This window comes from Urocitellus parryii, chromosome 5 (genome assembly GCF_045843805.1).
Source record: "Urocitellus parryii isolate mUroPar1 chromosome 5, mUroPar1.hap1, whole genome shotgun sequence".
NCBI classification, from domain to species: Eukaryota; Metazoa; Chordata; class Mammalia; order Rodentia; family Sciuridae; genus Urocitellus; species Urocitellus parryii.
The window spans coordinates 161,978,044-162,005,290 of NC_135535.1; the positions used below are offsets into that span (position 1 = coordinate 161,978,044).

The following is a 27,247-nucleotide window of genomic DNA, read 5'->3' on the forward strand; positions in this document are numbered from 1 at the left end:
TGTTTCTTTTATAAAGTAGGAATGTCCAAGATCAAGAATTTATCTCTTGTGTGTGCTCTACTGTGCTGTGATTTCCTTTAGAAAATCTTGGTACCCAAAATGGCCTTTGATGTCTTTTGAAGCGATTCAGAGAATTTTAGTTTGTGCTAAATTCTTTATTCTCCATTAACATGTCACCTAAAAACATACCAACATTTTTTTTTTTGGATGAACACACAGTGTCTTTGTTTATTTTTATGTTGTACTAAGGATAGAACCCAGTACCTCACACATTCGAGGCAAGTACTTTAACACTGAGCTACAGCCCTAGGCCCTAAACATACCAACATTTTATGTTCAGTATTTAATAAGTGAATAATAGTAACCTGCATTACAACATTTGATAAAGTTTAATTAAATAACTAGGTAATATTCATGGACTCTAATATTGATTTAGTTAAATAATTTGACCTAACTGGATGATATTCATGGATTATAACACTGAATAGGTGAACCAGTTTATTATAGGCATATAGACTTGGGAATGATTGAGATTTTAAATGAATTTTGAATAATGTTCATTTCAGAAGGTTATATAGTACATAAAAGTCTTAGGTTCCACTGGTTTAATAAAAATGACTTCTGGGTCTTATATATTACTATACCTACGAGTATTATTCAATTAATAATTTAGTATCAAATACTTTTAAGATATTTTTATTAGAAAATATTGATTTGAATACCTAATTTAGCTGGTTCTTTTTGTTCATGAAATATCGAAGAAGCTTTTGATATTAATGTTTTAAATTTTGAAATGAAAAGTAACCTGTGTTTTCATTTTAATTTTATCATAGCCCCGTGCCGATCCCATTCCAATATGTAGCTTCTGTTTGGGAACTAAAGAATCAAATCGCGAAAAGAAGCCAGAAGAACTCCTGTCTTGTGCAGATTGTGGCAGTAGTGGTAAGTTATACTTTTTGTGGGTATTTTTGGTGTATGCTTTTGTTTGTTTTTATTTGGTAGTACTGGGGATTAAACCTAGGGCTCTACCCTGAGCTATATTCCGACCCTGTATTGTTTTTTTTATTTTGAGGCAGGATCTCGCCAAGGTGCGGAGACTGACCCCAAACTTGAAATCCTTCATCCTAGCCTCCAAAATCACTGAGATTATAGGTGTAACACTTGCACCTGGAGCTTTTTATATATTTTTGTACAGTGATTTCCCAGTTTTGAAGCTGAATGCAACTGGAAGCACTTTTGTGATATGTGATTTGAAGTTTATGCTGTTTCGCGTCATGACACCAGCTGGTAAAATGTAATATTACAGCCCAGTTTTGACCAATTCCAAAAAAAGGGGACAGAATTCTGGAAACTATAACATTTGATTCAATAAATCATCAAGCATGTAACCAGGCATGATTTCACCCACCTACATTCCTTGAAACTTGGGAGGCTGAGACAGGAGGACCAGGCTTTACAATTTGATGAGACCCGGTCTCAGCATAAAAATTAAAAAGGCCATGGATATAGCCCAGTTATAGAGTGTTTGCCTAGCATTCTTGAGGCCCGAGGTCAAACCACCTATACTGCCAGTAAACAACAAAAAACAAAAACAAGCAAACCCCAAAACATTAGGTGAGAAAGAAATTTAGATTGCCTTGAATAAGACAGGAAAAGGTACTGTGTACAGAAGATGATGCTAAACTCAAGGAATTGCTGGATAAAAACTGGGTTGTTGACAAAGTATAGAACCCCAGGTGCTGTCATGGTAGGTTTTACCTCTGTCTTTTTCTTTCTATCAGATTTTAAGTTTTGCAGTGAAAATTTAAATCATGCTTACATTTTTAAAAAATTGTTTTATTAGCCATTCTTCCTTTTTTGGGGGGTGTGGGTGCTTGGGATTGAACCCAGAGCTTTGTGCATGTGAGGCAAGCACTTTACCAACTGAGCTTAATCCACAGTCCTCATTCTTCCTTCTTATAAGCAGGTAATAGTTATGTTGCCTAGGTGAAAAACACACTCATACTAAGTGCTAGTTATTAGGTTCCCCCCCCCCTTTGTTGTTTTTTTTTTGGTTTTGATGCTAGGGATTGAACTCTGGGCCTTGTACATGCTAAGCATGCATTGTGTCTCTGGACTACACCCCCGAGCCCAAGAGTTTAGAATATTAATCTTTTCATGTTAATCTTTAAGACTTTTCCCCTAGAGCTTACTGAAACTTCCTTCTCAAATGTTATTTTAAAATTCATGGCCAAAGGCCATGGGTGGGGCGTTACTCAGTGGTGAAGCACTTGCTTAAATGTGTTCAAGGCCCTGGGTTGAATCACAGCACCAAAACATGTACATAAATTGATGGCCAAGTATTTCTCTAGTTATAGCCATCTTAAGACACAATAAACCTTCATGGGGGTATAGCTCAATGGAGCTATAAGTAAAATTTTAGTTTTGGTAAAAATCCAAGCCCCAGTGTCATGATATCTGTTTGTGCAGGACAGAATATGCCTCAGAGTGCTGGGCCCTGGGTCTGCAGTGGGATCCAATTCAACACCCAGCACCATTAAAAGCAAAAAAAAAAAAAACCACAAAACCAACCTTCAAAACACTGTACCATACTGTCACTCTTATTTAGGAAGTCTTATAATGCAGTGGCTAAGAGGACATTGAAGAACAAACCACAGTCCAGTTCTTACACCTTGAGGTAGTTACTTAACCATTCTAAGCCTCAGTTCCTTGTGAAAAAATAGGGGATGATAGTAGCAACTACCTCTTGGATTTCATGTGAATTAAATGAGAGAACATGAGTAAATAATCTAGCACAGGGTGTATAAGAACTGTGGTAAGTGTACTATAAATGTCAGCCATTGTTATGATTTGGCATGTTTGATATTGTTGTCCTTGATTACTGCAAGTAATTTAAAATTTTATCATCATTTATGACAGCTGCTTGATTGTTGGGTAGAGGAAATATTCCACACTGAGAAACGAATGATTCTTATTCCTCATATGAAGTTTTAACGTGATAGGTCCTTTGCGGTTCAGCAGCTTCTTGGACCTGATGTGGAGTGGAGCCTTTGGAATAAGACATTTCAAACCCTGCTTGAAAAATGCATTCCGACAGTCTTTTTGATGGACTTTACAGATTCATTAAAATTCTTTTACCTGGCCATGGTATCATGGATAGTGACAAAAGGGCATGGAAACATTATCTGTGTGTTCAGTTTAATAAATTTCAACCCTACAATCTCCCTATTCTGTGCTGGTGAGGTAGTGCCTCACTCATCAGTTCTGACTCTGTAGTTATCTTTTGGTTTTCTCATGAGGCTTTTCTGAATGAATTATTCTTTTTTGTAACTGCCTGATCAATTCTGTGGCATTCACTTGACTAGGGGTTTACCTGTTGTGATTTTTAAGGTGGTATTTTAAAAATACATTTCATTGTCTTATTTTCTTGGTGTGTTTTTCTGAGTACCTAGACAGACTACAGATGTACTTAAATGTAGGAAGAAAAGTTCCCTTCATATATTTCCTTACCTCTGGTGATATGCTTACTTGCAGGTAAGGCATCTGAGATCATTATCTTCTGGATTATAACTTCAGGGCCTCCTTTACAGGGTATCAAGGTGTAATTCTAAACACTAGACACCCCCCCACACACACACACACTTTCTGATGTAATCAATCTCCTTTTGTCTTTCCTGGGCTGAAGACTTGCCAAGGGGAGGTCTGATCTCTTTTACACTTTGAGGTCACTGAAATTCCTTTCCTCTGAAGCTTCTTACTTTTTCAGGATCAGCTAGGGGTCTGTCAGTAGTGCAGCATTATTTTCTGAAAAATTCCTCCTGTTTTCCTTTCAACAAATGGAGATGAGTGGTTGAGGATACTGTCTAGAAGGTTTCTGTATCCGGAGTCATCTTGTTAGATTCTTCCTCTGCCTTCAGGTAGAGAAAGCCAGTAGCTATGGAGTCAAGGTATGGGTCATGGCAGAAATCCAAGCCCCAGTGTCATGATATCTGTTTGTGCAGGACAGAGTATGCCTCAGAGTGCTGGGCTCTGGGTCTGCAATGGGATCCAGCTCTCACTTTGGAGATTCACTTCATCTTCCTGCATGTTCTCTGCCAGCCTGGATTTGGCTCCATTAGTGAGAAGAAACTTTTGTTCCTTACTCAGTGAAATGCTTTGTAGGCATTTACTTCATATGGTATATCAGATGCGTGAACTTTGTTGTTTATTCCTCTTTAAATTGAAGGGTCAAAATAAAATATGGTTAATTTTAGGGAGTTGGGGATTCTTGTAGTTTTATTGTTTTGTTGTGAACAAAGAGAAAAGAATATGATATACCACTTGCCTCAGCAGTGCCCTCTGATAACAATGGAAGCTCCTTCATCACAGTCCAGTCCAGCATCTCAAGTGGGATTTACAGATTGGTTGGCCTCCCTTAGTTGACCTCGTGAAGATGGCTGCTTTCTCACACTCAGAACAATCCATTGGTTCTAGGATTAAATTGAGACTGTTGGTAATGATCAAAGGGATCCCTAACATAAGATGTTTATGTGAAAAAATAGTCACAGTGGTATAAAACCAGAAAATATGGATGCGATCCAAATGGAAGATCATTCTGAAATGTGTTTTCCATATGTGCCCAGCCCTTTTTAGTCATCTCTGTCTGAAGTACCATTTGTATGATGTCACATTTAAACTCTGCTTAGATTTCAGAGATGTAAGTAATAAATGTTTCCTTCTGCTTACATCATAAGAAAAAAAAAGCCAATTTGACATTTCTTTATTTTTAAGGTGACTCCATGCTACAAACGGTCAGAATTTAGTTAAATTCCTGATGGAAGTTCTTTTTTTTAAAAAAAAATTATTTTAAGTTTACGTGTAGTGAAAATGTGAGGGTGATTACATATAGTTCAGGGAGCTCCAAATGTGGTGTCCCCAGCCAGACATTTGTCTTCTGCTGTTTGCTGGCGGTGTCACTGCAGTTTTCCTGATCTATACAATGGGAAGTGTCCTGTCTGCACCCTGCATCCACAGGGCTGTTGTGAGGATCCAATGAAATAATGATGAAGATTTTATTATATATTATATTACATTATATCAGTTAGTGTAGAACATTAGACAAATGTGAAGGATTATTCTAGCCACTAATAAGAGTGTGGGAACCATCAGATAGTTTTCAGGTCTGTGGAAATGTTGAGACTAGGAAGTGATTTTACTTGACTTTCATGGATCAGCCTACTTTGAAATTAACACTGTTATATTCTCTTTGCCTCATTAAGACCAAATTATCTTTAATTAGGTTCACATAAGTATTAGATATTATACCAAATGAAATTTTGTGTCTGCTGCTCAGATTGCTGGGTGGTTAAATCTTACTTACAGATGAGTTGTGTGCATGTGTGTTTTCAAATTAGCAAATCTAAGATAAGTGTACAGTTCAAAATTACAGCATCATACTAAGTGGAAGCTCATTGAAGCGGGAGGCAGAGAAAAGGCTGCTGCGATGCAGCTGGGAAAGGGAGAAAAACTCCTTTTGTGTAGTAAGGGAGGACCAGCCACGGGTAGGATGAGTCCATCTCTGGAGAGCTGGAGTCTTTCCTGGGGTTGTCTTTTGTGTGTGTGTTAATCCTAGGAAAGGAAAACAGCAACAACAGCAACAAACTTCCATGCATTCTGCTCCTAGAGGGAGCTGGTAGGTACCATCTCTGAGTGCATGGATATGTTAAAAAAGGGGGGGGGGCGCTGGGGATGTGGCTCAAGTGGTAGCGTGCTCGCCTGGCATGTGCGTGGCGCTGGGTTCGATCCTCAGCACCACATAAAAATAAAATAAAGATGTTGTGTCCATCGAAAACTGAAAAATAAATATTAAAAAATTCTCTCTCTCTCTCTTTCTCTCTCTCTCTCTCTCTCTCTCAAAACAAACAAACAAAAAAAGGACATTGATTTCTTAGGGTCATTGTGTAAAAGTTCCCAGGGATTGGTTGGTTAATCATCCATTTCACAGGGAGTAGATACAGACTGAATCATTAGGTTGGAAAAGAGTCACTTTACTAGAGAGAATTCCAAAGAGGAATAAGTATGGAGGCAGGGAAGAAAGTGAGCCCCATTCCCATCCTATCCTGAAAAGCTCAAAGCAGGATTGACTGTCACCTAGGAAAATCTATTTAATGGGCACTTTTCGGTCTTTATCAAAATCTAATTGATGTCTTTCAGTCCTCACCAGATACTCCCCTTAGCCACAGTTGACCTTGTTGAGAATCTTTTCTTTTCTTGAAATGCTTTCATAGGGGACTGGGGGTGTAGCTCAGTGTTAGAGCGCTAGGTAGTTAAATCTTACAGATGAGTTCTGTGCATGTGTGTTTTCAAATTAGCAAATCTAAGATAAGTGTACAGTTCAAAATTGCAACATCATATTAAGTGGAAGCTCACTGAAGGCCCTGGGTTGGATCCCTAGCACCACCAAAAAGAAAAAAAGAGGGGAAAAAAAGGTGGGGTGGGGAGAAAGGAAGAAAAAAAGAATTAAATGTTCTCTTTGGCTTTTGTGTTACCAGATTTTCTGTTTTCTCTACCCCTTCCTTCTATGCCTTTTGTTAGCTCCTTTTCTTCTCTTTGTCCCCTACACATTTCTTCAGAATTTTGCCTGTGGCTGTTTCTTAGTTTACCTTATAGCCTATCCTGAGCTTCGAACCCTTAATTTCATGCCTTCAGAATGTATCCACTTGTCCATTCATAGCTGCCTCAAGGTTAATATCTAAAACAGCTCATCGACCTTGAGTTGCTCCTTCCTCCCCCAAACAACTACAACAGTAATAGAAATCCTAGCCTAGAAACAATGTCTTGCTTCTCCAAGATTTATTTGAGCAAATGGGACACCATTAGCCACTCATTCAGCGATACAAACTAGAAGTTTCTAGTCACCCTCTTTCCTATTCTCTCATACCAAGGAATCATCAAAAGTCCTTTGATTCTGCATCCTAATGTGTATCCTTTATCTTAAATATATCCATGCATCCATCTCCACTAGCCCCACTCAAGATCACTATTACTATAACCTAAATCTAATATTGATTTTCTTTCTTCTCATTCATTTTTCATACTGCAAGCTAAGTTACCTTTTTAAATTATACATCTGATCACAGAATTTTTCCATGGCTACCAATTACTCTTAGGAAAAAAATCCATGTTTTTCATATAGCCCCCCAAAATTCTTCTCGATTGGATTCCTGTTAATTGTATCCTACACCACTATCCTCTTCATATTCTGCATATTAATTATATTGATAACTTTTCTCTCCTCCTTTGTACCATGTTCCTTGCTCCTCCTGTGTATGCCATCTTACCTCAGCCCTGTCCCTCCTCTGCAGAATCCCACCTACTCGCACTTATCCTTTGATTAGGGAGGACTTCCTCTACCCTCCTGCTAGCTTCTCCCATATCCGTAAACCTTGCCATAGCCAGGCATTACCCCTAATTTTTGTTCAATGTCTGTCTTTGCTGCTAGACCATATGATCCAAAGGAGTGGGAATCGTGTATTCTTTACCTCCCTGTGTCTCCAGTTCTCATTAAATATTAAGTTGAAGGAAGGATAGTTGGACACATAGATGGTCAGATAGTGTGTTCAAGGGGCTCAGTGTCTTCGTCTTTATTAGTTTTCCATTGCTGCTGTTAGCAAATTACCATGTGTATACTGGTTTAAAACAACATGTTTATCATCTTACATGTGTAGGGCAAAAATCCAAGAAGGGATTCACCAGATTACCATCAAAGCATCGGCAGGACAGTGCTCCTCTCTAAAGAGGAAGGGCTGGGATGTGGCTCAGTGGTAGAGCGCTTGCCTCACACGTATGAGGCACTGGATTCGATTCTCAGCACCACGTAAAAATAAATAAATAAAATAAAAGTACTGTGTCCATCAAAACTAAAATAAATAGATAGATAGATGGATGGTCTATGGGAAGACCCAGGTCCTTGCTCATTTGGGTTGTTGACAGGGTTAAGCTCCTTGTGTTTGTAGATAGAGATCCCCATCTTGTCAGATGAAGGCCCTTCCCAGCTTTTAGAGGCTACCCCACCCCCACCCCCACTCCTGTCTTTGGCTTGTGGACCCTTTCCTTTGTCTGCAAAGCCTGCCATGACAGGTGGAGTCCCTCCCACGCTTTGAACCTCTCCTCCTCCTTTTTTATCTTGTCTGTCTAACCCAGCCAGTAAAGGTTCTCTGCTTGTGTTTTTGTGATTAGTTAGACCTTAGATATTCTGGGATAATTTCCCCATCTCACATTCTGTACCTGTAGTCACACCCTTTTGCCATGAAAGGTAATGTATTTACATGTTATGGGTATAGATATCTTTCACACCTCTTATTCTATCTACTACAGAGCATGTGTTTTTTTTCTTCCACAGTACTTTCTCCAAAAATCATTCCTACTGGTTTATGGTTCCATTGGTACTTGATTAATTTTAAACAGTAGTTCTTTGGTTTTGCTAGATAAAACTATTGTTAAGCTCTGAACACTTAATGTGTTTGTATAAGAATGAATGAATGAATGAATGAATACTTATTGTGATTGTCAATTTGATAAATTGCAAACCACAGTAGTAAAACTAACTTCAGAAAGACAAACTACCATGAATTGTGTCATTAGAGAGAATAAGAATTTTTGAGAAAATTATCAAGTTTATGGAATGGCTAAATAGGAAGTAAGGAATTACATTATCAACAGTATCATTTCCCTTTATCCTACTACTATAGATTATATATCAAACTCAGTTATAGTCTTTTGTGTTATTTTGAAGTTGACTGTGAGAAAATCAAATGGAAGTGTTTCTTCATCCCTCAGCATCTTTTACAAAATCATAGAAATTTAGAGCTGGAAGGGATCTATGGCTAATTCTCTTGAGCTAAATAAGACTGTAGCCTAAAGGAAAGATAAGCTGAAGATTTTAGAATTTGATATGGTAGCTTAACTAGTAGTAGCTTGAGACATAATATCACTTGAAGTGACAGAAAGCATTAAGAAGGAGAATATTTCTTTCTCTTGATTGAAAATGAAATCCAGGAATTTTCAAAATGTATAATTATTAAAAAGACTGTTTCATAGGATATCTGTGGTAATAAATAGTAAGCTATAATATGATGTGAATTACCTTAGTTACTGAATATTAAGCTACAAAGTACAAAAGCAGACTTTAATGTAGAGAAAAATTCAGTGCATGAAATTGAGGTCATATGTGCTAGTGATGTATGACTTACAGGAAGTAATAAAAAATGGGGGAAAAGAATAAATGTTATGTTTAAGCTGATGGGACCCATATTAAGGGTGGAATTTAAATTGCTGTTTTTTAAAAGTGGAATTTTCAGTCCCCTTTCTATGTAAGGGGGCGGAGAGATTCTGATCAAAGTAGACCTCTTCCCCTCCCCCTCTTAAACTTGAGAAGCAGGCTGTCTTTGTTTGCCATTCTTAAGCAAAGAGAGATGATTGATAACATTTTTATATATTTAAACCTTTAAATCTTTTTCTTCCATTCATTTGAATTAGAGAAGCCCTTGTAAAAGAATGTCAGAGGTTAAATACATCTGCCTAGGTGTCTCTCCTGCCTGAGGTCCTAATCCTCTGACAGCATTTTATTTTTTCAACATCTTAAATACAGATGTTTGAACTTTTTTTTTTTTCAATTTGGAAATTGTGTGCTTTTATTAACAGTATTGATGATTGATTCTGAATGTTTTTACTTCAAAAAGCCAAATCTCCTGGTGGGTAGAATTTTATGAAGCACCTGTTAAGTTTTAAGGAGAAGGACCTTTTTGGAAGCAACCCAAACTACATATTTAAACATTGAGGCTGCCAAAGTCAGGAAATTATAAAACAGTTTTGAAATTACAGAATCTGCTTTTTTTTTTTTTTAATATTACCCCCTCAGATTTCTTTTTCAACTTGGTTGTGAGTTCTTTCACATGGGATTTACTAATGTTCTTACCATTTAAAGACCAGATTCAAAAACTTAACATTAACCTTGGAGATCTCCTTTGGGTTATGTGATAAAAGACCCTCTGATTTTAACCTAGGCTCACACTCCCTGTACCATGGGGAGTTGTCTCTCGTGGGAGCCAGGCTAGTTCCTTTGCTTGGTTGCCCTTTGTGGAGCCAGCAGTAAGACTTGGTGTGTGTGGTGCTGCTAAGAAAAAAGTTCTCAGAATGGGGTGGAAAAGCTCAGTGCTCAGAAAAATGGTAGACATCTCCTGAGGATATCCTTCTTGGCTTGTTTCTTTTGACCTGAATCTGTCATTTTTTTTGACTCTCAAATTCACCCTGTCTGCTCCTCCTTTCAGAATTCAAACTCCGTGATCCAGGGGCAACATGGCTTTGGCATATTCTTGGTCTGGCCCAGCAATGGATGTTCTGTGTACACTTTTGTATGGCATTTTAAAATTTTAATTATATTTCATTGAGCATTCCCAGCTTTTTTTTTTAAGTTTAAATCTGTTATTTTAAGTTGTATGATCCCATCACACAGAGAGAGCAGTTGTTTGAACTTAATTACCCGATCCCATCACACAGAGAGAGCAGTTGTTTGAACTTAATTACCCTCTCCCAGTGCAACAATCCAGGAGCTATGGATAGGTGGTACTTGATGAAGGTGGTGTTCAAGAGATTTCACAGAAAAACAGAACACTGGCTGAGTTCTTCTTGTCCTCAAGTTATTAAAAGCTTTGTGGTTGGAATTGGTAAAATTTCCAAATTTCTCTTTGGGGAAGCAATTGTATGGTCATTCTGTTACATTCTGTTATGTATTGTGAAAGAAGGCAAAGAAAATCTATAATTTGAATTCTCTGATCTTTTTAAATTTTAAATTCCTAAGGTTCATTGGTTGGCCAGCAACTGTCTATTAAATACAAGGAATGGGAGTTTAAAAAATTCTAAGGCACCATTCCCATAAAGCAATTTGCTTTTTATTCTTATAGGACATCCATCCTGTTTGAAATTTTGTCCTGAATTAACAACAAATGTAAAGGCCTTAAGGTGGCAATGCATCGAATGCAAGACATGCAGTGCATGTAGAATCCAAGGCAAAAATGCAGTAAGTATGATTCTCAGTAGTCCATCTCCAGGTAAATTAATTTTTAGTGTTAAGGTTTCTCTCTCTCTCTTTCTTTTTCTCCTCTCTTCTCTCTCTCTCTGTCTCTCTCTTAAAAATAGAATGTTGCTATCTTTTTAAAATTTTTTAAAATATTTGTGAGTCAAACTACAAGTGGGAAGATGGTGCTCCTTCATTATATTTTATTATTATTAATCTGGCAACATAAGATTTTTTGGCATTTTACAGTTGGTTTCAGTCTCAATTAGCTCTAATATGTTATATTACAGGATAATATGCTTTTTTGTGACTCCTGTGATAGAGGATTCCATATGGAGTGCTGTGACCCACCACTTTCCAGAATGCCAAAAGGTGAACTTTTAAACAATGTTAAAAATGTATTTTATTATATACTTGTCCTGATGTCTGGCACTTTAGAAGTATACAGGTTCCTTAAGCATTTTTCTACCCCCCCCCATCCTCCAGATGCTTATAGATTGTGAATAGAAACATATAAAAGCATTTTATTAGGGGGTAATTTATATAAAAAAAATAAAAGATTCCTGTTCAGACCTAGGAATGAATAAAAGGCCACCTCTTTCCCCAAACCACTTCTCCATTAGAATGAATTTGGATTGTGTAGGTCAAAAGTTCAGGACATGCTCTATATTATTCAGTATAATATTTACGGGTAAGAAATTTTGTGTTTTCAAAATTCCTGATGATAAAGATGACTTCAGTGTCTCACAACAGGAAGCCATCATCATTTTCATGCCCAGTTGTTGATATTTTTAATGTGAGCATTTGAATGATCTTGTGTCTGACAAAATGTGGGTTTTCTTCTTTGTTTATTGTGTAAGTCAACCTAGCTGAGCTTCCCCTCATTCTGTGTTGCAGTATATTAAACATTTAAAAATGCCTTTGCCTTTTTATTACAAAATGTATACATTTACATCACAGATGATATAGAAAACACAGACAGAAAAGTAGAAAGAAAAATCAACTGTAAATTCCTTCTCTGATTCCATACACCCCTTAAAAAGAAATAGAGCATTCTACATGTGTTTTGGTACCTTATTTTTCCCTCTCTCAGTAATAGATTATAAGCATTCCCACATCATTAAATGTTCTCCTAAACATATTTTTTGATGAATTATATGAACTGTGTAGTATAGAGCAAGGAGTACAGACCTGGTGACTGTGGACCACAGATATGCTTTGTTGGCGCAATATTTTAAAATTTTGAATTTGAGTTTTATAGGTGGGATATGTATTGCATTATTTTGCCACAATCTCATTACTCCCTATTGTCTTATGTTCTCGATTTCTTCAATTTGTATACAACTGAGAGACTTCCTTGAAAGTATTTGATTTTGGGTCCTCTTGTATAAATGAGGCATAATTTATTATTTAGACAATCCTCTATGATAGATATTTTAAATGTTGCCAGTTTTTTCCTAAACTAAATTCCTAGGGTAGTAATTTTATACAAAGGCTACATACATAAAAGGCTATATCATTTTTCACACTAATCACCATTATATGAGAATCCCTGCTTCCTGTATTATGACCAACACTCACCACTACAGCATTGAGTCTAAAAACACTTTAAAAAATTTTTTTAACATTTCTATTTTTTAACCTATTTGATAATAAAATAATGATGTATGATATTTTTTTCTTTTGGTACTTGAAGGGCTTTTTTTGTTTGATTATTGGTTGGTTGTATATCTTCATTTGTAAAGTACTTATTTTTATCCTTTAATATTTTTCTATCATATCCCTTACCTTTTCTTTCAGATTTACAGAAGCTTTTTTTTTTTTTAAATGTAGTCAAATTCATGAGACTTTTTATTTATGGCTTCAGTTTTAAATGTCAGTCATGTTTGGTATATATAAAATATTCACATATTTTTCCAAGTACTTATAACATTTTTTTTACATTATAATATTCATCCGTCTAGAATTTATTTTTATAAGGGATTGGAAATAATTATTTTCCTTCCAGATAATTTATTGAATCATTTCATCCTTTCCCTACTGTATGAAATGTGACCTTTCTGATATGCTAAACATATCTATAGGAGTCAGTTGTTCTAGTCTTTTTAGTTTCTATATCCATTGACCTATATCCCTATGCTAAATGTATAATTTTAATTTTTTTAATATTTTATTTTTTAGTTGTACACAATAGCTTTGTTTTATTTATTTACTTTTATATGGTGCCTGAGGATCGAACCCAGGGCCTTGCACATGCTAGGCAAGCGCTCTACTGCTGAACCACAACCCTAGCCCATATAATTTTAATAATTATTAGCTTCATTGTACTTAAAATTTTAAGCACTTAAATTTTTTTAATTTAAAAATTCTATATTATACTGGTCATCATTTTTAGTTTTAGAAATATCCAGAAAGAGATGATAAAAAATTTTTTTCTAGTCATTTTCAAAAACTGGTTGACTTGAAAATGTCTATCTTCAAATGAAAAGAAATATAATAACTGAAATGGGTTAGTTTTCATGTGTGTTTATGTGATGGTGAGAAGCTTAGTGACATGTTGGGAACAGCTTTAGGGAAGGGTTCTGGGATAGGGCAGCCTCTGCTCTCAGCACCTTGACTCCTGGGAAGCTGACCTTCATTGATAGCTGCCTGAGGAGAATGACCCACTTTCTGGAGTAAAGTTCTACATGCAGGCCTCCTTGGGCAGCTTATTACAGCTGCAGTTTATATTTAATATCTTCTTCTAAGATGAAACATTAAAATATTTTTCTCATATATATATTAATTCAGGGATGTGGATTTGCCAAGTCTGCAGACCAAAGAAAAAGGGAAGAAAACTACTTCATGAGAAAGCTGCACAAATAAAACGACGATATGCAAAACCCATTGGACGACCGAAAAATAAATTAAAGCAACGATTGTTGTAGGTTGAGATCTTATCAAAAGAAATCTTTTATGTTGTGCTTTAAAATGTAGGTGATTGTATCCCCCTTAAATTCACTAGACTTTTTAAGCATCATTTTTCCAAACTTAAGGGATGAGGAACATTTCTCCTTTACATCAGCTTTGGAAATTTTTTGAAATAACATTTTTTAATTACAATTGGCATTTTGGGGTCTTCTGTTGGGAGTAACCTTGATATTAAGTGACATTTTTCAAGTAGTAGGATGAAAGCAGAATGTAAGATTTGGAAATAGTCATTCAGCCTTCTTTATTACTGGCTGAGTACTAAAAGAGTTTAATTATATAAATATTTTCATGATAATTTTAAAACAAAAAAGAAATTTGTCCATGCCTATGGTAAATCTCTTTTGTCACTCCAGATAACATTTTGGGAAAATGCCTTGCTCTTCTGATGCTAATTTATAATATTATAACTTTTGAATATCCATTTTCCAAAATGGGAACTTCTGAGATGCGCAATGACTGTTTGTCACCAAAGGGTTAGACAAGGGCATTTAGTAAGGGCACTTGTGTGAGGACATACAGATAATACATTTGTAGCAGCAGATCTACTGATAGTCCTACTTCCACCATCCTGTTGCCATGTAATTTCCATTAAAGCCCAGTAGAACATTTAGCCAGTGTTAGTTGGAAAAATTGAGACAGGAAGTGAAAGGAATATATTTCTAACCTGTATGAAGTGTAGATTTGACTTTCAGTATTAAATATTTACAAATGAAATCAGTAAACTTGTGTATCTAGCAGTTCTGCTAATAGATTGTCACCAAACCATCTCTTTAGGCTTAGTGAAAGGGTCATTGTCATTTAGAGTGCTACTTGCTTATTTAATATTTTTCCCATAACTTTACCTAAAGTAGTTCACTATATTACGTACACTGAAAAGAGCAGTATCATTTTTCACTTTCTCTCACAAAAGAAATATATGAAAAAAATGCAAGGTTATTTCAAGAGTTTTCTATGAAACTTAATAAAACCATTTTACTGCTAGACATTTTTAAATAGAGGGTTTTTTGTTGTTGTTGTTGACTTCTAACGGCAAACATTAAAACATATTTGTGAATAAAATCTTTTATATTAGTATTATTTGAAGTAGAAATTATGTTTTTGCATTCATCCTGGGTAAGCATTGTTCTTGAAATGGGACTGTATCCTCAGGGCCCAATTTTAAAAACCAAATTAGGATATAAACTTTCTAAACAAAAGACACAGCTGAAAATTGCATCTGGCACCAATCCTAACTTTTTGTTTGTCTAAAATTGTCCTTTGAGCTCAGGAATTTTTAAGACAGTCTAGGGAGTTTTCCTTTTTACATGCTTTATAAGCATATTATCCTTTTTGGACAATCGATTCCAGATACAGTCCAAATACTGCATTCTGATGTGAAACATTTTAGCCGGGATGAGTTGTTTGTTGGTAACCCTTGCTGTGTCTACTAGAGATTTTCAGTGTTCACTGGATTTGGCTAAGCTAATGACATCAGGCAAAGTTCCTGGCAGTTGAACCACCTCAGATGAGCCTTGTAGATATTGGTTCATTCAATATTTGTGTATAAGATGACCTATTTATAATAACTTAAAAGATATGCAGTTTAATATCATATCATTTTTCAGGCTTCCATTTCTCCATTATTAGCCTTCAGCTAAATTAATACTTTTGAAAGTGCATTCCTGCGTCCTGGCATTGTCATAATACACATGCAAGTGTTTCTATTCTATAAAACTCCGCTAGTTTCCCAACCCTTGCCTGAGATGAAGGCAGTCAGCTGCTGTTCACATTAGTGGCTGTGCTAGTGGAATGGCCTCCCATGGCAGTACAGGCAGAGCCCAGCATCACCTGAAGTGAGATATCAGTCAGAACCAGGGGGCAAAGATTCTGATGCCAAGTGTCTGATAATGACCATGGTAAATGTGCTGCTTCTCCACCAGACTTTCCATGTCATGTCTGACCCGCTGTAGCTTTTCTTTAATCATTTCTTCAGTTTTTTGCTATTGTTGTCCTTTTTTCAGCAATATTTTATGCTGTAATTAGTTGTCTTCTCTCCTATGAGAGTATTATTGGCTATTTTATCATCCTAAGCATAAACTGCTGAGAGGAAGAGGATATCTTTTTCTGTGGTTTTTTTTCCATAGTATAAACTTACAGACATACACAAATTCTACTTATACAAATTTCCAATTGAATTAAAATTGCTTTTAACTAGAGATGATAAGCTTATTCTTTTGCTTCTAGGTAACACATATGACTTGCTTCCTCTAATACTTTTTAAAAAAGACATTTCAGGAAATCATAATTACTTGTGACAACACAAGGGATAACTTGTTTTTATTTAATTATAATGAAAGCATTGAGTGTTCCTTAGTCTCTCCAAAATTTTCCTTCTTTATATTGCCTTTGGGTCCACCTGGATTTTTCCAGTACCTGTTAGATGGGCCCTGGGAGAATCATGGTATGCAAATGTAGTTGCTGTTAGTTTTTTTAGCAAGAGAAACATCTAGGTGGTGGCACACACACAAAAACAGTGCTCAGGGTTGCAATTCAGTTTCTTAAGATTAAGCGCATTGAATATGCTATAAATTTGTTTTTAGATACCTTTATAATTCTATTAAATGCTGATACTATTCTCTAAATTTTTGCCTAGGTCTGTAACCAGTGATGAAGGATCCATGAATGCATTCACAGGAAGGGGGTCACCTGGTAGGGGTCAAAAGACTAAAGTCTGTACCACACCTTCATCTGGTCATGCTGCATCTGGGAAGGACTCAAGCAGCAGATTGGCTGTTACAGACCCCACTCGGCCTGGTGCCACCACCAAAATCACCACCACCTCCACCTACATTTCTGCCTCTACACTTAAAGTTAACAAGAAAACCAAAGGGCTCATTGATGGCCTTACTAAGTTTTTTACACCATCACCTGATGGTCGCAGATCACGAGGTGAAATAATAGACTTTTCAAAGCACTACCGTCCAAGGAAAAAGGTCTCTCAGAAACAGTCATGCACTTCTCATGTGTTGGCTACAGGTACCACACAAAAGCTAAAACCTCCACCTTCTTCACTTCCACCCCCAACCCCCATCTCTGGTCAGAGCCCCAGTTCACAAAAGTCCAGCACTTCCACTTCTTCTACCTCTCCCCAGAGTTCTTCCAGCCAGTCCAGTGTGCCCTCCTTTAGCAGTCTTACTAATAACAGCCAGCTGAAGGCACTCTTTGATGGACTTTCTCATATCTATACCACTCAGGGACAGTCTCGAAAAAAGGGACACCCAAGTTATGCACCACCCAAACGTATGCGTCGTAAAACTGAATTATCTTCCACAGCAAAATCTAAAGCCCATTTCTTTGGAAAAAGAGATATTAGAAGTAGGTTTATTTCTCACTCCTCCTCCTCTAGCTGGGGGATGGCTAGAGGACGTATTTTTAAAGCAATTGCTCACTTCAAGCGAACAACTTTTCTTAAAAAGCACAGGATGCTAGGCAGATTAAAATATAAAGTGACCCCTCAGATGGGGACCCCCTCACCAGGGAAGGGGAGCTTGGCAGACGGAAGGATTAAACCTGATCAGGATGATGGTAAGCAAAAGGTCAAAGCTCCAACCAAACCTGCGCCCCGTCCCTTTCTCCCCAACCCCCCAAGAAATAAATAAAGAAATTCCTATTTGTCACATAGGTCTTAGCTATTTCTCTTGTTCTCACTTCACTTTCATACAGAAGCAGTGAAACTTTGACCTTTTTCTAATGCTGACTAAACCTCCAAAATGTTGTTTTTCCAACTAATACTCTCCCACCTTTTATTATTTATTTCCATTCGTAGTGACACTAGGACCCCCAGATGCCTTCATAGCGTGCTTATGGCTTTGTAGTCCCGCATGAGTAGCCACTGTCATGCTTCTGCCATGTTCTCTCCCATGCCGCCTCTTCAGCCACAGTGCCATTTGGTCGTGTGCTGTCAGTGCTTCCAACGGGGTATTTTAGCTCTTCATTTCCCTTTGCTCCATTGCTCTCTCATGACAAAGTTCATCCTGCTTCCGTCTCAGCAAAGCCTGATCTGTGATTCTGTGAAGTGTGCATTTGGATTTGAGTGTGTCTGTGTGTGTATCCACCTTAGGAAGGAACCTGATTTCATAATTTCATTGGACAAATTGGCCCATTACATTTGCTACCCTTTATACCACAAAAAAGCAAAGATATGTCATTTGGACAAAGTGGTAGATTTTATGATCTCAAAACTGATATGGGAATGCTGTAACTAGACATTGATCTGACTTCTAATCTAGGTTGAAAAATATGATTTTGCTTTGTATTGCTCTTACTTTCCCTCATGTTTATTAAAGTTCTAAAAAGATGACAGTGATTTTTTTTTTTTTTTTAATTGGGTGTAGTAGGGAAAGGATACTGCGTGCGGGATCTGTGAGCAGTGCTTAGATGTAGCAGCTTAAAACGCTATAAAAAGAAAGAAAGAAAAAAAGGAGAGATCCCTATTTGCCCACTATGCTAATTTGGTACCATTTGGTAATATGTGGCGGTTTCTTGTGATTCAAGTCAGTGAATATACTTTCTGCTGGTTTTAAACAACAGATACTGAAATAAAAATAAGCATCAAGCAAGAAAGTACAGATGTAAATGTGATTGGAAACAAGGATGTCCTTACTGAAGAGGATTTGGATGTTTTTAAGCAGGCCCAGGAACTTTCTTGGGAGGTAAGGCCAGGATACCAAATTAGAGTGATAAAAGTAACATGCGGCATGCGGCTGCTAACTATTATTATGAGATGACTGTGTTGATTTTACAGAGCACTCACATCAGTATCCTTTGTGGTCTATAACTGTTAAACCCATTTTTGTTGACTGTGCATATAAAAGCAATGATTTTTTTTTTTTCTTTTAGAATTTTCTACACATTTAACGTAAAAAAAGACTCAACTTGTCTCACAAAATAGATAAGGCAAATTTTGGAAAAGTTTTTCTAGATGTGAATAGATTTCTAATTATTTTTGCCTGAACTTAGAAAACAACAATTTAAAATTGTTACTGAAAAGAACATTACATTTCAGTTTACCGATGCTTTTTCCGACACAGATGGCCAGCCATATGAAAAATGTCTCATATTTTTAACTCTTTGGCATCAATGAAAGCAATATTATGTTTCATGATCAGTTCAAGTCATTTTTATTTTTACTAACATTTCTACTTAAAATGTTAACTATTTAAGTTGTCAAACATTGAAAGGTAAGACTATTGCACTTCTCAAAGCCAAATTTATTAAGAGTTGTGAATTTTTGTCAGCAGACTACATTCAGTTTCTATAGACATTTTAGGGTAGAATCCCCCCCCCCCCCCACACACACACACACATTTCTCTTTTTTGTGAGGATAGTATCTTCTGTAGGCTTTTAAACTTTATTTTTAGTAGTTACCGATGGGGCTAAAATTTTTTGATAGCCTTTACCTGAGGAACTGTTAGCTATTTGCATTCCTCATTCTGCCCGTAACTGGATGTATTGGTTGTCTTTTGGCTAAAATAATACCAAATTTCCCTCATACGGGTTTTGATTTAATGATAAAACCATTTGAAGTCCTTAAATATTACCCCTCCCCTTTTTTCTTAAAACTGCCTTATGGCATTCATGTATAAATGAACCAAGAATAGGCCATTATCTGAAAGATACTGCTAAATCTAAAGTTCTTTCATTACAACATGATAAAACTGGCTTTTTTGTTGAAGAAATATTTCTTGTTCTCTGGTAGGCACTGTACAAGAACCTGGAACTACCACAGGGAATCAAGCCAGCAACATTCTTAACCTTGTGTAGCTTACTACACGAGCATAAGGGAAATAAGAAGGGACACACTCCGCTGCACATGTCACCATTGATTATTTAATTGTAGTAGAGGAACAGGGAACTGTATAAGTGTATAAGAATAGCTGCATAATCTTGTAATGTAGTTTTAATGCATTGCAACAGATTGTTGAATCCAGTTCTATAGACATTCTGTATATTTAAATCATACTTATTTCCTAGCTTTGTCATATTGTAATCCTTAGAATACTACACAGTTTATCTTTGAATCTTATACAAAGGTGATTTTTATGTCATGAGGGCCTATAGAGTGTTTTTTAACAACATGAATTACCATTCTGGTCTCAATAGGTTTATTTATTTTTTAAAATATTTTTAGTTGTAGATGGACACATTACTTTTGTTTGTTTAATTTTTTTTTTTTTTTATGTGGTGCTGGGGATCTTGCATGCAGGGCAAGCACTCTACCATTGAGCTACAACCTAGCCCTTAATAGGTTTTGATAGGTTCTAATGATAAAACCAAAATATAAGTAAAGTATTTTCTTAGTATTTGTATTTTTATCATCTTTTTATTCTTTCTGTCAGAAAATAGAGTGTGAAAGTGGGGTGGAAGACTGTGGCCGGTACCCTTCCGTAATAGAATTTGGGAAATATGAAATCCAAACCTGGTACTCTTCGCCTTACCCACAGGAATATGCAAGGTAATGGAATAAGCCTAGAAGTCTATTTATGTAAGAAAGGAAAACTCTCAGTGCTAAAGCAGGAATGGGATTTCAGGAACTACTTCCTAAATGATTTCATTTGCCAATATCTTTTTGTAGTTTCTTATTGTATGTAAATACCTTAAACTCTTTAATTATACAAGCATTAAAATTTGGCCTAATTAGCCATTTTAAAGTATTTGATAGAGTTTCTTCTCTACTTCTCTTTTTCATTTTTCTATTTAGGGCTATGATTTTTTATTTTATTTTATTTTTTTTTGCAGCGCTAGGGATTGAACCAAGGACCTTGTGCATGTGAGGAAAGCACTCTACCGACTGAGTTACATCCCTGTCCCTATTTTTTTTTTAAACATTTTAGATGGACACAATACCTTTATTTTATTTATTTGTAAGTGATGCTAAGGATCGAACCAGTGCCTCATGTGTGAGGCAAGTCTTTACCACTGAGTCACAACCCCATCCCTAGGGCTATGATTTTTATTTCTGATTTCTGACTTTTTTTTTTTTTTTAAGCTGTACTGAGGATTGAACTCAGGGCCTTGCACATTCTAGGCAAACTCTCTATCAGTAAACTATCACTAGCCCTTTTTGAAAATTTCTTTATTTTGAGACAGAATCTTACTAACTTCCCAGAGTCTCCTTGAACTTGCAATTCTCTTGATTCAGCCTTCCACGTGGCTGGGATTACAGGCGTGCACCACTGCACCCAGCTTGGTTTCTGTCATTTTATTTTGAAGTATTTTATTGAAATTTAACAAAAGAATTAAAGAAGTGGGAAAGTGTGGGAGTGGGTAGCCTTAAGAGACCCTTCCCCACATCTTTGAGAGGTATTTGTGAGTTAATTATTAAAAATGAAGAGAAAATGATGATATGAAAGTTTTCATTTGTATTTAGCTAAGATTAAGATATGAAATTGTCTTGGGTTGATGTACCTCAAGTGGGTATGATATGTATAGAATTCTTAAGATGTGCATCAGGGTACACTTTATTAGTACATTCTCAAATGTTTTAGCTTGTAAGTCTTGGATAGCCTGCTTTTCTTCTAGAATAGAATGTTACTATTTTCTTTATGAATCATGAATTCTGGCCAATCCTGAAGATGGGAAGGGAGTTCTAGTGTCACGAGTTTTGTTTGTCTTCTCATCTTTACCTGTGTGTTTTGTATTTTTTTTTTCTTCCTTTATTGCGGGGGGACAAACACAGAGACTCATGCATACTAGCAAGTTCTCTACAACTAAGCTATATCCCCCAATTCTTGAACTTTTTTTAAAAAAAATTATTTGTTAATTTTTATGTGGTGCTGAGGATCAAACCCAGCGCCTCACCCATGCTAGTAAGCGCTCTACTACTGAGTCACAACCCCAGCCCCTCTTGAACATTTTTTATGTACCTGTTTTAATTTGTGTGGGTACATAAGCTATCTGACAGCTTTCAATAAAATATGAAAATACATGCAAGATTTGACATTATCTGTATCTGTATATCTCTTCTCAAAACATTTCTCCCCATTCATAAATTCCAAAGACCTTGCATGTTCTTCTGAACATTTTCTTGTAAATCCTAGCAATAGTCTATAAGCATGGAAAAAGTACAAATAAAAAGTGTTCTTAATTTTTAAGGTGGAAAAAATAGTCAGTAGGGCCAAGAAAACTGTTACTCAAAGAGATAGTGGAATTGGTTGAAAACAGATCATGTCTTTTGACTTTCAGTCCTATATTTACTGCTTTTGACCTCAAATGTGATTTTAACTTTAATTACCTCATCCAGAAGTGGAAATGAAAACAACTAATTTCTAGGAGTTCTCTGTCTCATAAGGACACAGATCATTTTTAAAAATTGTAAATTCACTTCTAAGTAAAAGGTTATTACTTAGAGCACTAACAATAGATACTTGGAAATATGACATTGTATTCTCCTCCTCCTCCTCTTCCTCCTCCTCTCCCCCCTCCTCCTCTCCCCCCTCCTCCTCTCCCCCCCTCCTCCTCTCCCCCCCTCCTCTCCCCCCCTCCTCCTCTCCCCCCTCCTCCTCTCCCCCCCCCCAGGGGCACTCAACCACTGAGCCACACCCTCAGCTCTATTTTATATTTTATTTAGAGACAAGGTCTTCAGTTGCTTAGTGCCTCACTTTCGCTGAGGCTGTCTTTGAACTCATGATTCTCCTGCCTTAGCCTTCTGAGCCGCTGGGATTACAGGCATGTGCCACCACACCAAATTTTGTAAAATATGCATGGCCACCTTACGGGATGGCATCTTCGGTATTGATTTGCAAGTCTGGGAGAGACTGAGAATTTAACCAGCAAAAGGGGCACTTTACCACTGAACTACACCCCAGTCACTTTTAAAATTTTTTCTTAAATTTTGAGATACCATCCCACTAAGTTGTTTGTGGGGCATCACTAAATGGCTCTTTCTGGCTTTTTTTTTTTTTTTAGTTGTTGATGGTCATAATGCCTTTAATTAATTAATTAATTTGCTTATTTACTTATTTATTTTGGGGTAGCAGGGATTGAATTCAGGGGCACTCGACCACTGAGCCAGATCACCAGCCCAAATTTGTATTTTATTATAGAAAAGGTCTCACTGAGTTGCTTAGCACCTCACCATTGCTGAGCTTGGCTTTGAATTCATGATCCTCCTGTCTCAGGCTCCTGAGCTGCTGGGATTACAGGCGTGCTTCACTGTGCCCAGCTATTTATTTTTATATGGTACTTAGGATTGAACCCAGTGCCTAACATGTGCTAGCCAAGTGCTCTGTCACTGAACTACAACCCAGGCCCCCCAGGCTTGGCTTTGAACTAGCAATCCTCCTGCCTCAGCCTTCCAAGTTTTTATGATTACTAGGCATGCACTACCACACCGAGCTCAGTGTTGATTTTAGAGTGGTGGTCCCAGGTTTGAAACTTTTCTTTCAATGGAATGTTGAACCCAGGGGCACTTAATTACTGACTCATATCCCCAGCCTTCCCTGGAATGTTTTTAAGGAAACAAATGATTTATTCACAAAGTAAAGACAGCATGTATTATGAATTATATTGAAAGGTTGAATGTGTTATGTATTATATTGTATGGTTGTTTTTACATTCTCTTTATGATTGCCTTGCTTTTTTCTTGACTATTTCAAATAATTCTATAACCTTTTTAGGACAGAGAAAAACCAAACAATATTTACTTTCCTTTCTTGAACTATATAATCAATCTGATAGATTCTTTCATTTTTAAAATTTACAGATTACCAAAGCTTTACCTGTGTGAATTCTGTCTTAAATATATGAAAAGTAAAAATATTTTGCTAAGACACTCCAAGAAATGTGGATGGTTTCATCCTCCAGCAAATGAAATTTACCGAAGGAAAGACCTTTCAGTATTTGAGGTAAGCATGTGTAAATATAAAGCACAGCCCTTTGAAACCTAGTATTACTAATTGTTGATTATGTATTTGTGATCAGTGTCTGGAAAGGACAAAGTATATTTAATTTTGGCACTGAAATCAGACTGCTCTTTTAAGTATCCCCATGTTTTAGAATGTTTAAGTAACCATATTAAGCAGCCTTTTAGATGGTTGAAGAATCCATACATACCACATTAACTTTTTTGTCTTCCCTGAACCACGTCTACACCAGATATATTCGAAATGAAGTTATGATTTTCTCAGCTCTTTTAAATTCCATTTTCTTTGTTGGAGAAATTAGCTTTGTTCAGCAGCTCCAGCCAGTGTCTGGCAGGTGCTCACTCTTCCAGGGAATTGAGCAGCTGTATATATCTCCTCAATACACACCCACCTGTGTTTCCATCCAGTTCTTGGCAGGATGGATAATCCTTTTGGTGAGATCCTAGCAGATGTTGGGACTCACCCCCATCTGGGTGGATGGCCACCCCTGGAGAACTCTACTGTTCACAGGAACCCTTTGTGGCCATATGTCTGTCATGGTGGGTTTTTTAGAAGACATTTGTGTGTTTTCAAAATTGATTTAATGGGCTGGGGTTGTGGCTCAATGGTAGAGCGCTTCCCTAGCACACATGAGGCACTGGGTTCAATCCCTGACACCATATAAAATGAAATGAAATAAAATAAAAGTATTGTGTCTATCTACAACTAAAAAAAAATTAAAAATTGAATTAGTAGCAGGTCTTTGCCTCTATATAGTTTCATTGTTTAATTGTATTTTTATTTTCAGTTTCAAGGCTCCAGTTTTGCTGAGTTATTTGTTCCCTGAAGGCCTTATGCCTGTCTTTTATATTTTTGTCTATGTTATTGTCTGTTATTGGCTTCTGCTTTCTCTTTTCTCTCTACTCCAGTTGCATACTTTTTAAAAATTTTCTTCTCCATTATCCATCTCGTTGAGCTTTTTTCCTTCCTGAGTAGTACTCAGAACAAGCTTTCCTTATACAGCAGATAGTTTTACTTTGATTATAACATGTAGAAATACAGTTTTTACTTTGGAATTGTTCAGGCTGAAGTGTACTGTTTTGCCCCACAGTTCTTTTTTCTCTGCCCTATAGTACTGCCATCATGGTTAGTAAGAGAAGATCATGGATTTCTCACATGCAGGCTCTTTCTCTCAGATAAGGTTTGGGCCCACTAGTTTTTACCAAGAATAATCAGAGAACACAGGATCCTCCATCTGTGGCTGGTGATTTTTTTAAACCTCTTTCTTGTAGTTCTATCAGGCTGTTTTGGCAAAATTGAAGAATGAAGGTTATTGTTGCTGAGTAGTTTTGATGATACATTAGTTCTTATTAAAGGGTAGGCACTATTAACATTTCAAGCTGGATAGGTTTGTTTTTTGTTTTGTTTTTGGTGCTGGGCGTTAAACCTAGGACCTTGTGCATGCAACATGCAAGCAAGCGGTCTACCAACTGAGATACATCCCCAGCCCTGGATAGTTCATTTTTTTAGGGGTGTGCTGTATATTATGTGGGATTTTTGGCAACATTGCTATTCTCTACCCACTAGGTGCCAGTGGTACCACTCCTCCCACTCTTGTGACAACCAAAAATGTTTCCAGACATAGCCAAATGTCCCATGGGAGTATAGCATTTCCCCCGGTGAGAACCAGTGGCTAAAGAGAAGCTAAGTACATATTGTGTGACCTTCTTGTTGTTAATGTTAGGATGCTACCCAGCCACCCCAACCATGGAGCTGTTTTCAATTCTGGGCTTAACTAGTGTGAACTTGGCTATTGGCTCCATCATGGATGCTTTGGGTCCTTTCTTCTAACCAAAATAAAATGAAAATCACTGGTTTGTTGTTTCCCAAAGGACAAAACACATTGTTGGCCTTAAGTAATTATTAAATAAACCAGCATGAGTCAGCCTGTGGGGTTTAAGTTCTCAAAAATCCAGGGAGTCTTCTCAACGGCAAGATAATTGGTCTTGTTAGGCAGGTGAGAATGATGTGTTCTTCCAGGGCACACACTTTGAACCATATAGAGGTGAACGGGAATATCAGAGGCAAGTTTGTAAAATTTATTCATATAAATATATAGTTGGAATTGATAAGTACTAAGGTTGCTATTCTAAAACCTGAGTTAATATTTCAAGTATAACATTTAGAAACCATTTAGCCATTTTCTAAGTAACTTGTAAAATAAATGAAGAATAATCACAGATTACTGTTTTCCTGTCTATCTTTCTCTTTTTCACATCTGATCAGAATTTTCAGCATTGTCATTTCTATTTCTGGTTCACAGATACATACATCTTCATCTTTCCATTTTGTGGTATGCTATATTTCTGAAGGATTATACTCCCAAATACATAAAAATTTCCTTTAATTAAAGAAAGAATTGTTTCCTCTGTAACTGTTGCCAGTATTTGATTATGTTGCTATGTGTGGGACCTAGGTTTCATCCATGGGAAATAGTTATATGAAGTCTAAAAATAATTTTTGCAATATGAGAACCTGTATGGTTCACAGGAGACTTGAGAACGGTCAAGTTCATTGTTAAAGAGCTCTGGTTAGCAAATATCCATTTCCCCTAAGAAAAGTGCTAGGAAATCTGCTGTGCTTTCTGTTTTCAACGAGTAACTACATTTGATCAAAGAAATTGGCATCTGTGCCTAGCTTCTTGTCTATAGCCATCAGTATCACAGCTTGATTCTTTTATTTTGAAGAGAAGTAGACTGTAATCATGGTACTTATTGTAGGTTGAAATTCATCTCACTTTCTCTGTAAGTATTCCCAACATAGAAATTTTATCTTTTCCAATTATATTTAAAATGATACTTGGGATAAAACCAAAATGGACCTGTTTTGCTAATCCACACTTCTTAAGAATCAGAAGAATACCGTTCATTTATTTTATTTTTATTTGAAGTCTTTTTAAATACAACATAAAGTTTAATGTATTTGAAGTATTTTCATTTATTTATATTTCTTTAATTCAGATTTATTTGGTTCAAATAAGGAAAAAAAGACACTCTTAATAATTTTTAAGTTGCAAGTAAAAATTATTCCATTGCTAGTGGTTTGTCCTTTCTTAAGATAGCTTAAAGAGAAAATTGAGCCTTCTTAAATTTACCCTAATTAAGAGAAAAGGTCAAATTCCAATTTTCCATGTGACAGCTGTTTTCTGGTTTGCTCTCAATTTGTTTAATGAAATGTTTTAATCTTTCCATTTTAGATATGGAAATAAAATTTATACTTTCTGAGATGCAATGTAGAAGAAACAATTTTATATTGGGTGATATTTCTATGTTAAATAATGGT

At 36.5% G+C, this 27,247-nt stretch overlaps 1 protein-coding gene across 3 annotated transcripts in view; it reads left to right on the top strand.

Annotated features, from left to right (window-relative positions):
• The window catches only part of Kat6b (lysine acetyltransferase 6B), a 185,232-nt gene that overhangs the window by 116,723 nt on the left and 41,262 nt on the right, over positions 1–27,247 (top strand). The window contains exons 4-11 of one of the 3 annotated variants that reach the window (XM_026390192.2): positions 834–942; positions 10,941–11,056; positions 11,344–11,425; positions 13,844–13,976; positions 16,656–17,587; positions 18,593–18,714; positions 20,402–20,517; positions 23,767–23,908. In XM_026390192.2, the coding sequence (XP_026245977.1) occupies positions 834–942; positions 10,941–11,056; positions 11,344–11,425; positions 13,844–13,976; positions 16,656–17,587; positions 18,593–18,714; positions 20,402–20,517; positions 23,767–23,908 (1,752 nt within the window). The remainder of the gene's footprint in view (positions 1–833; positions 943–10,940; positions 11,057–11,343; positions 11,426–13,843; positions 13,977–16,655; positions 17,588–18,592; positions 18,715–20,401; positions 20,518–23,766; positions 23,909–27,247) is intronic. The other 2 variants (XM_026390193.2, XM_026390194.2) reach the window with 2 other exon arrangements.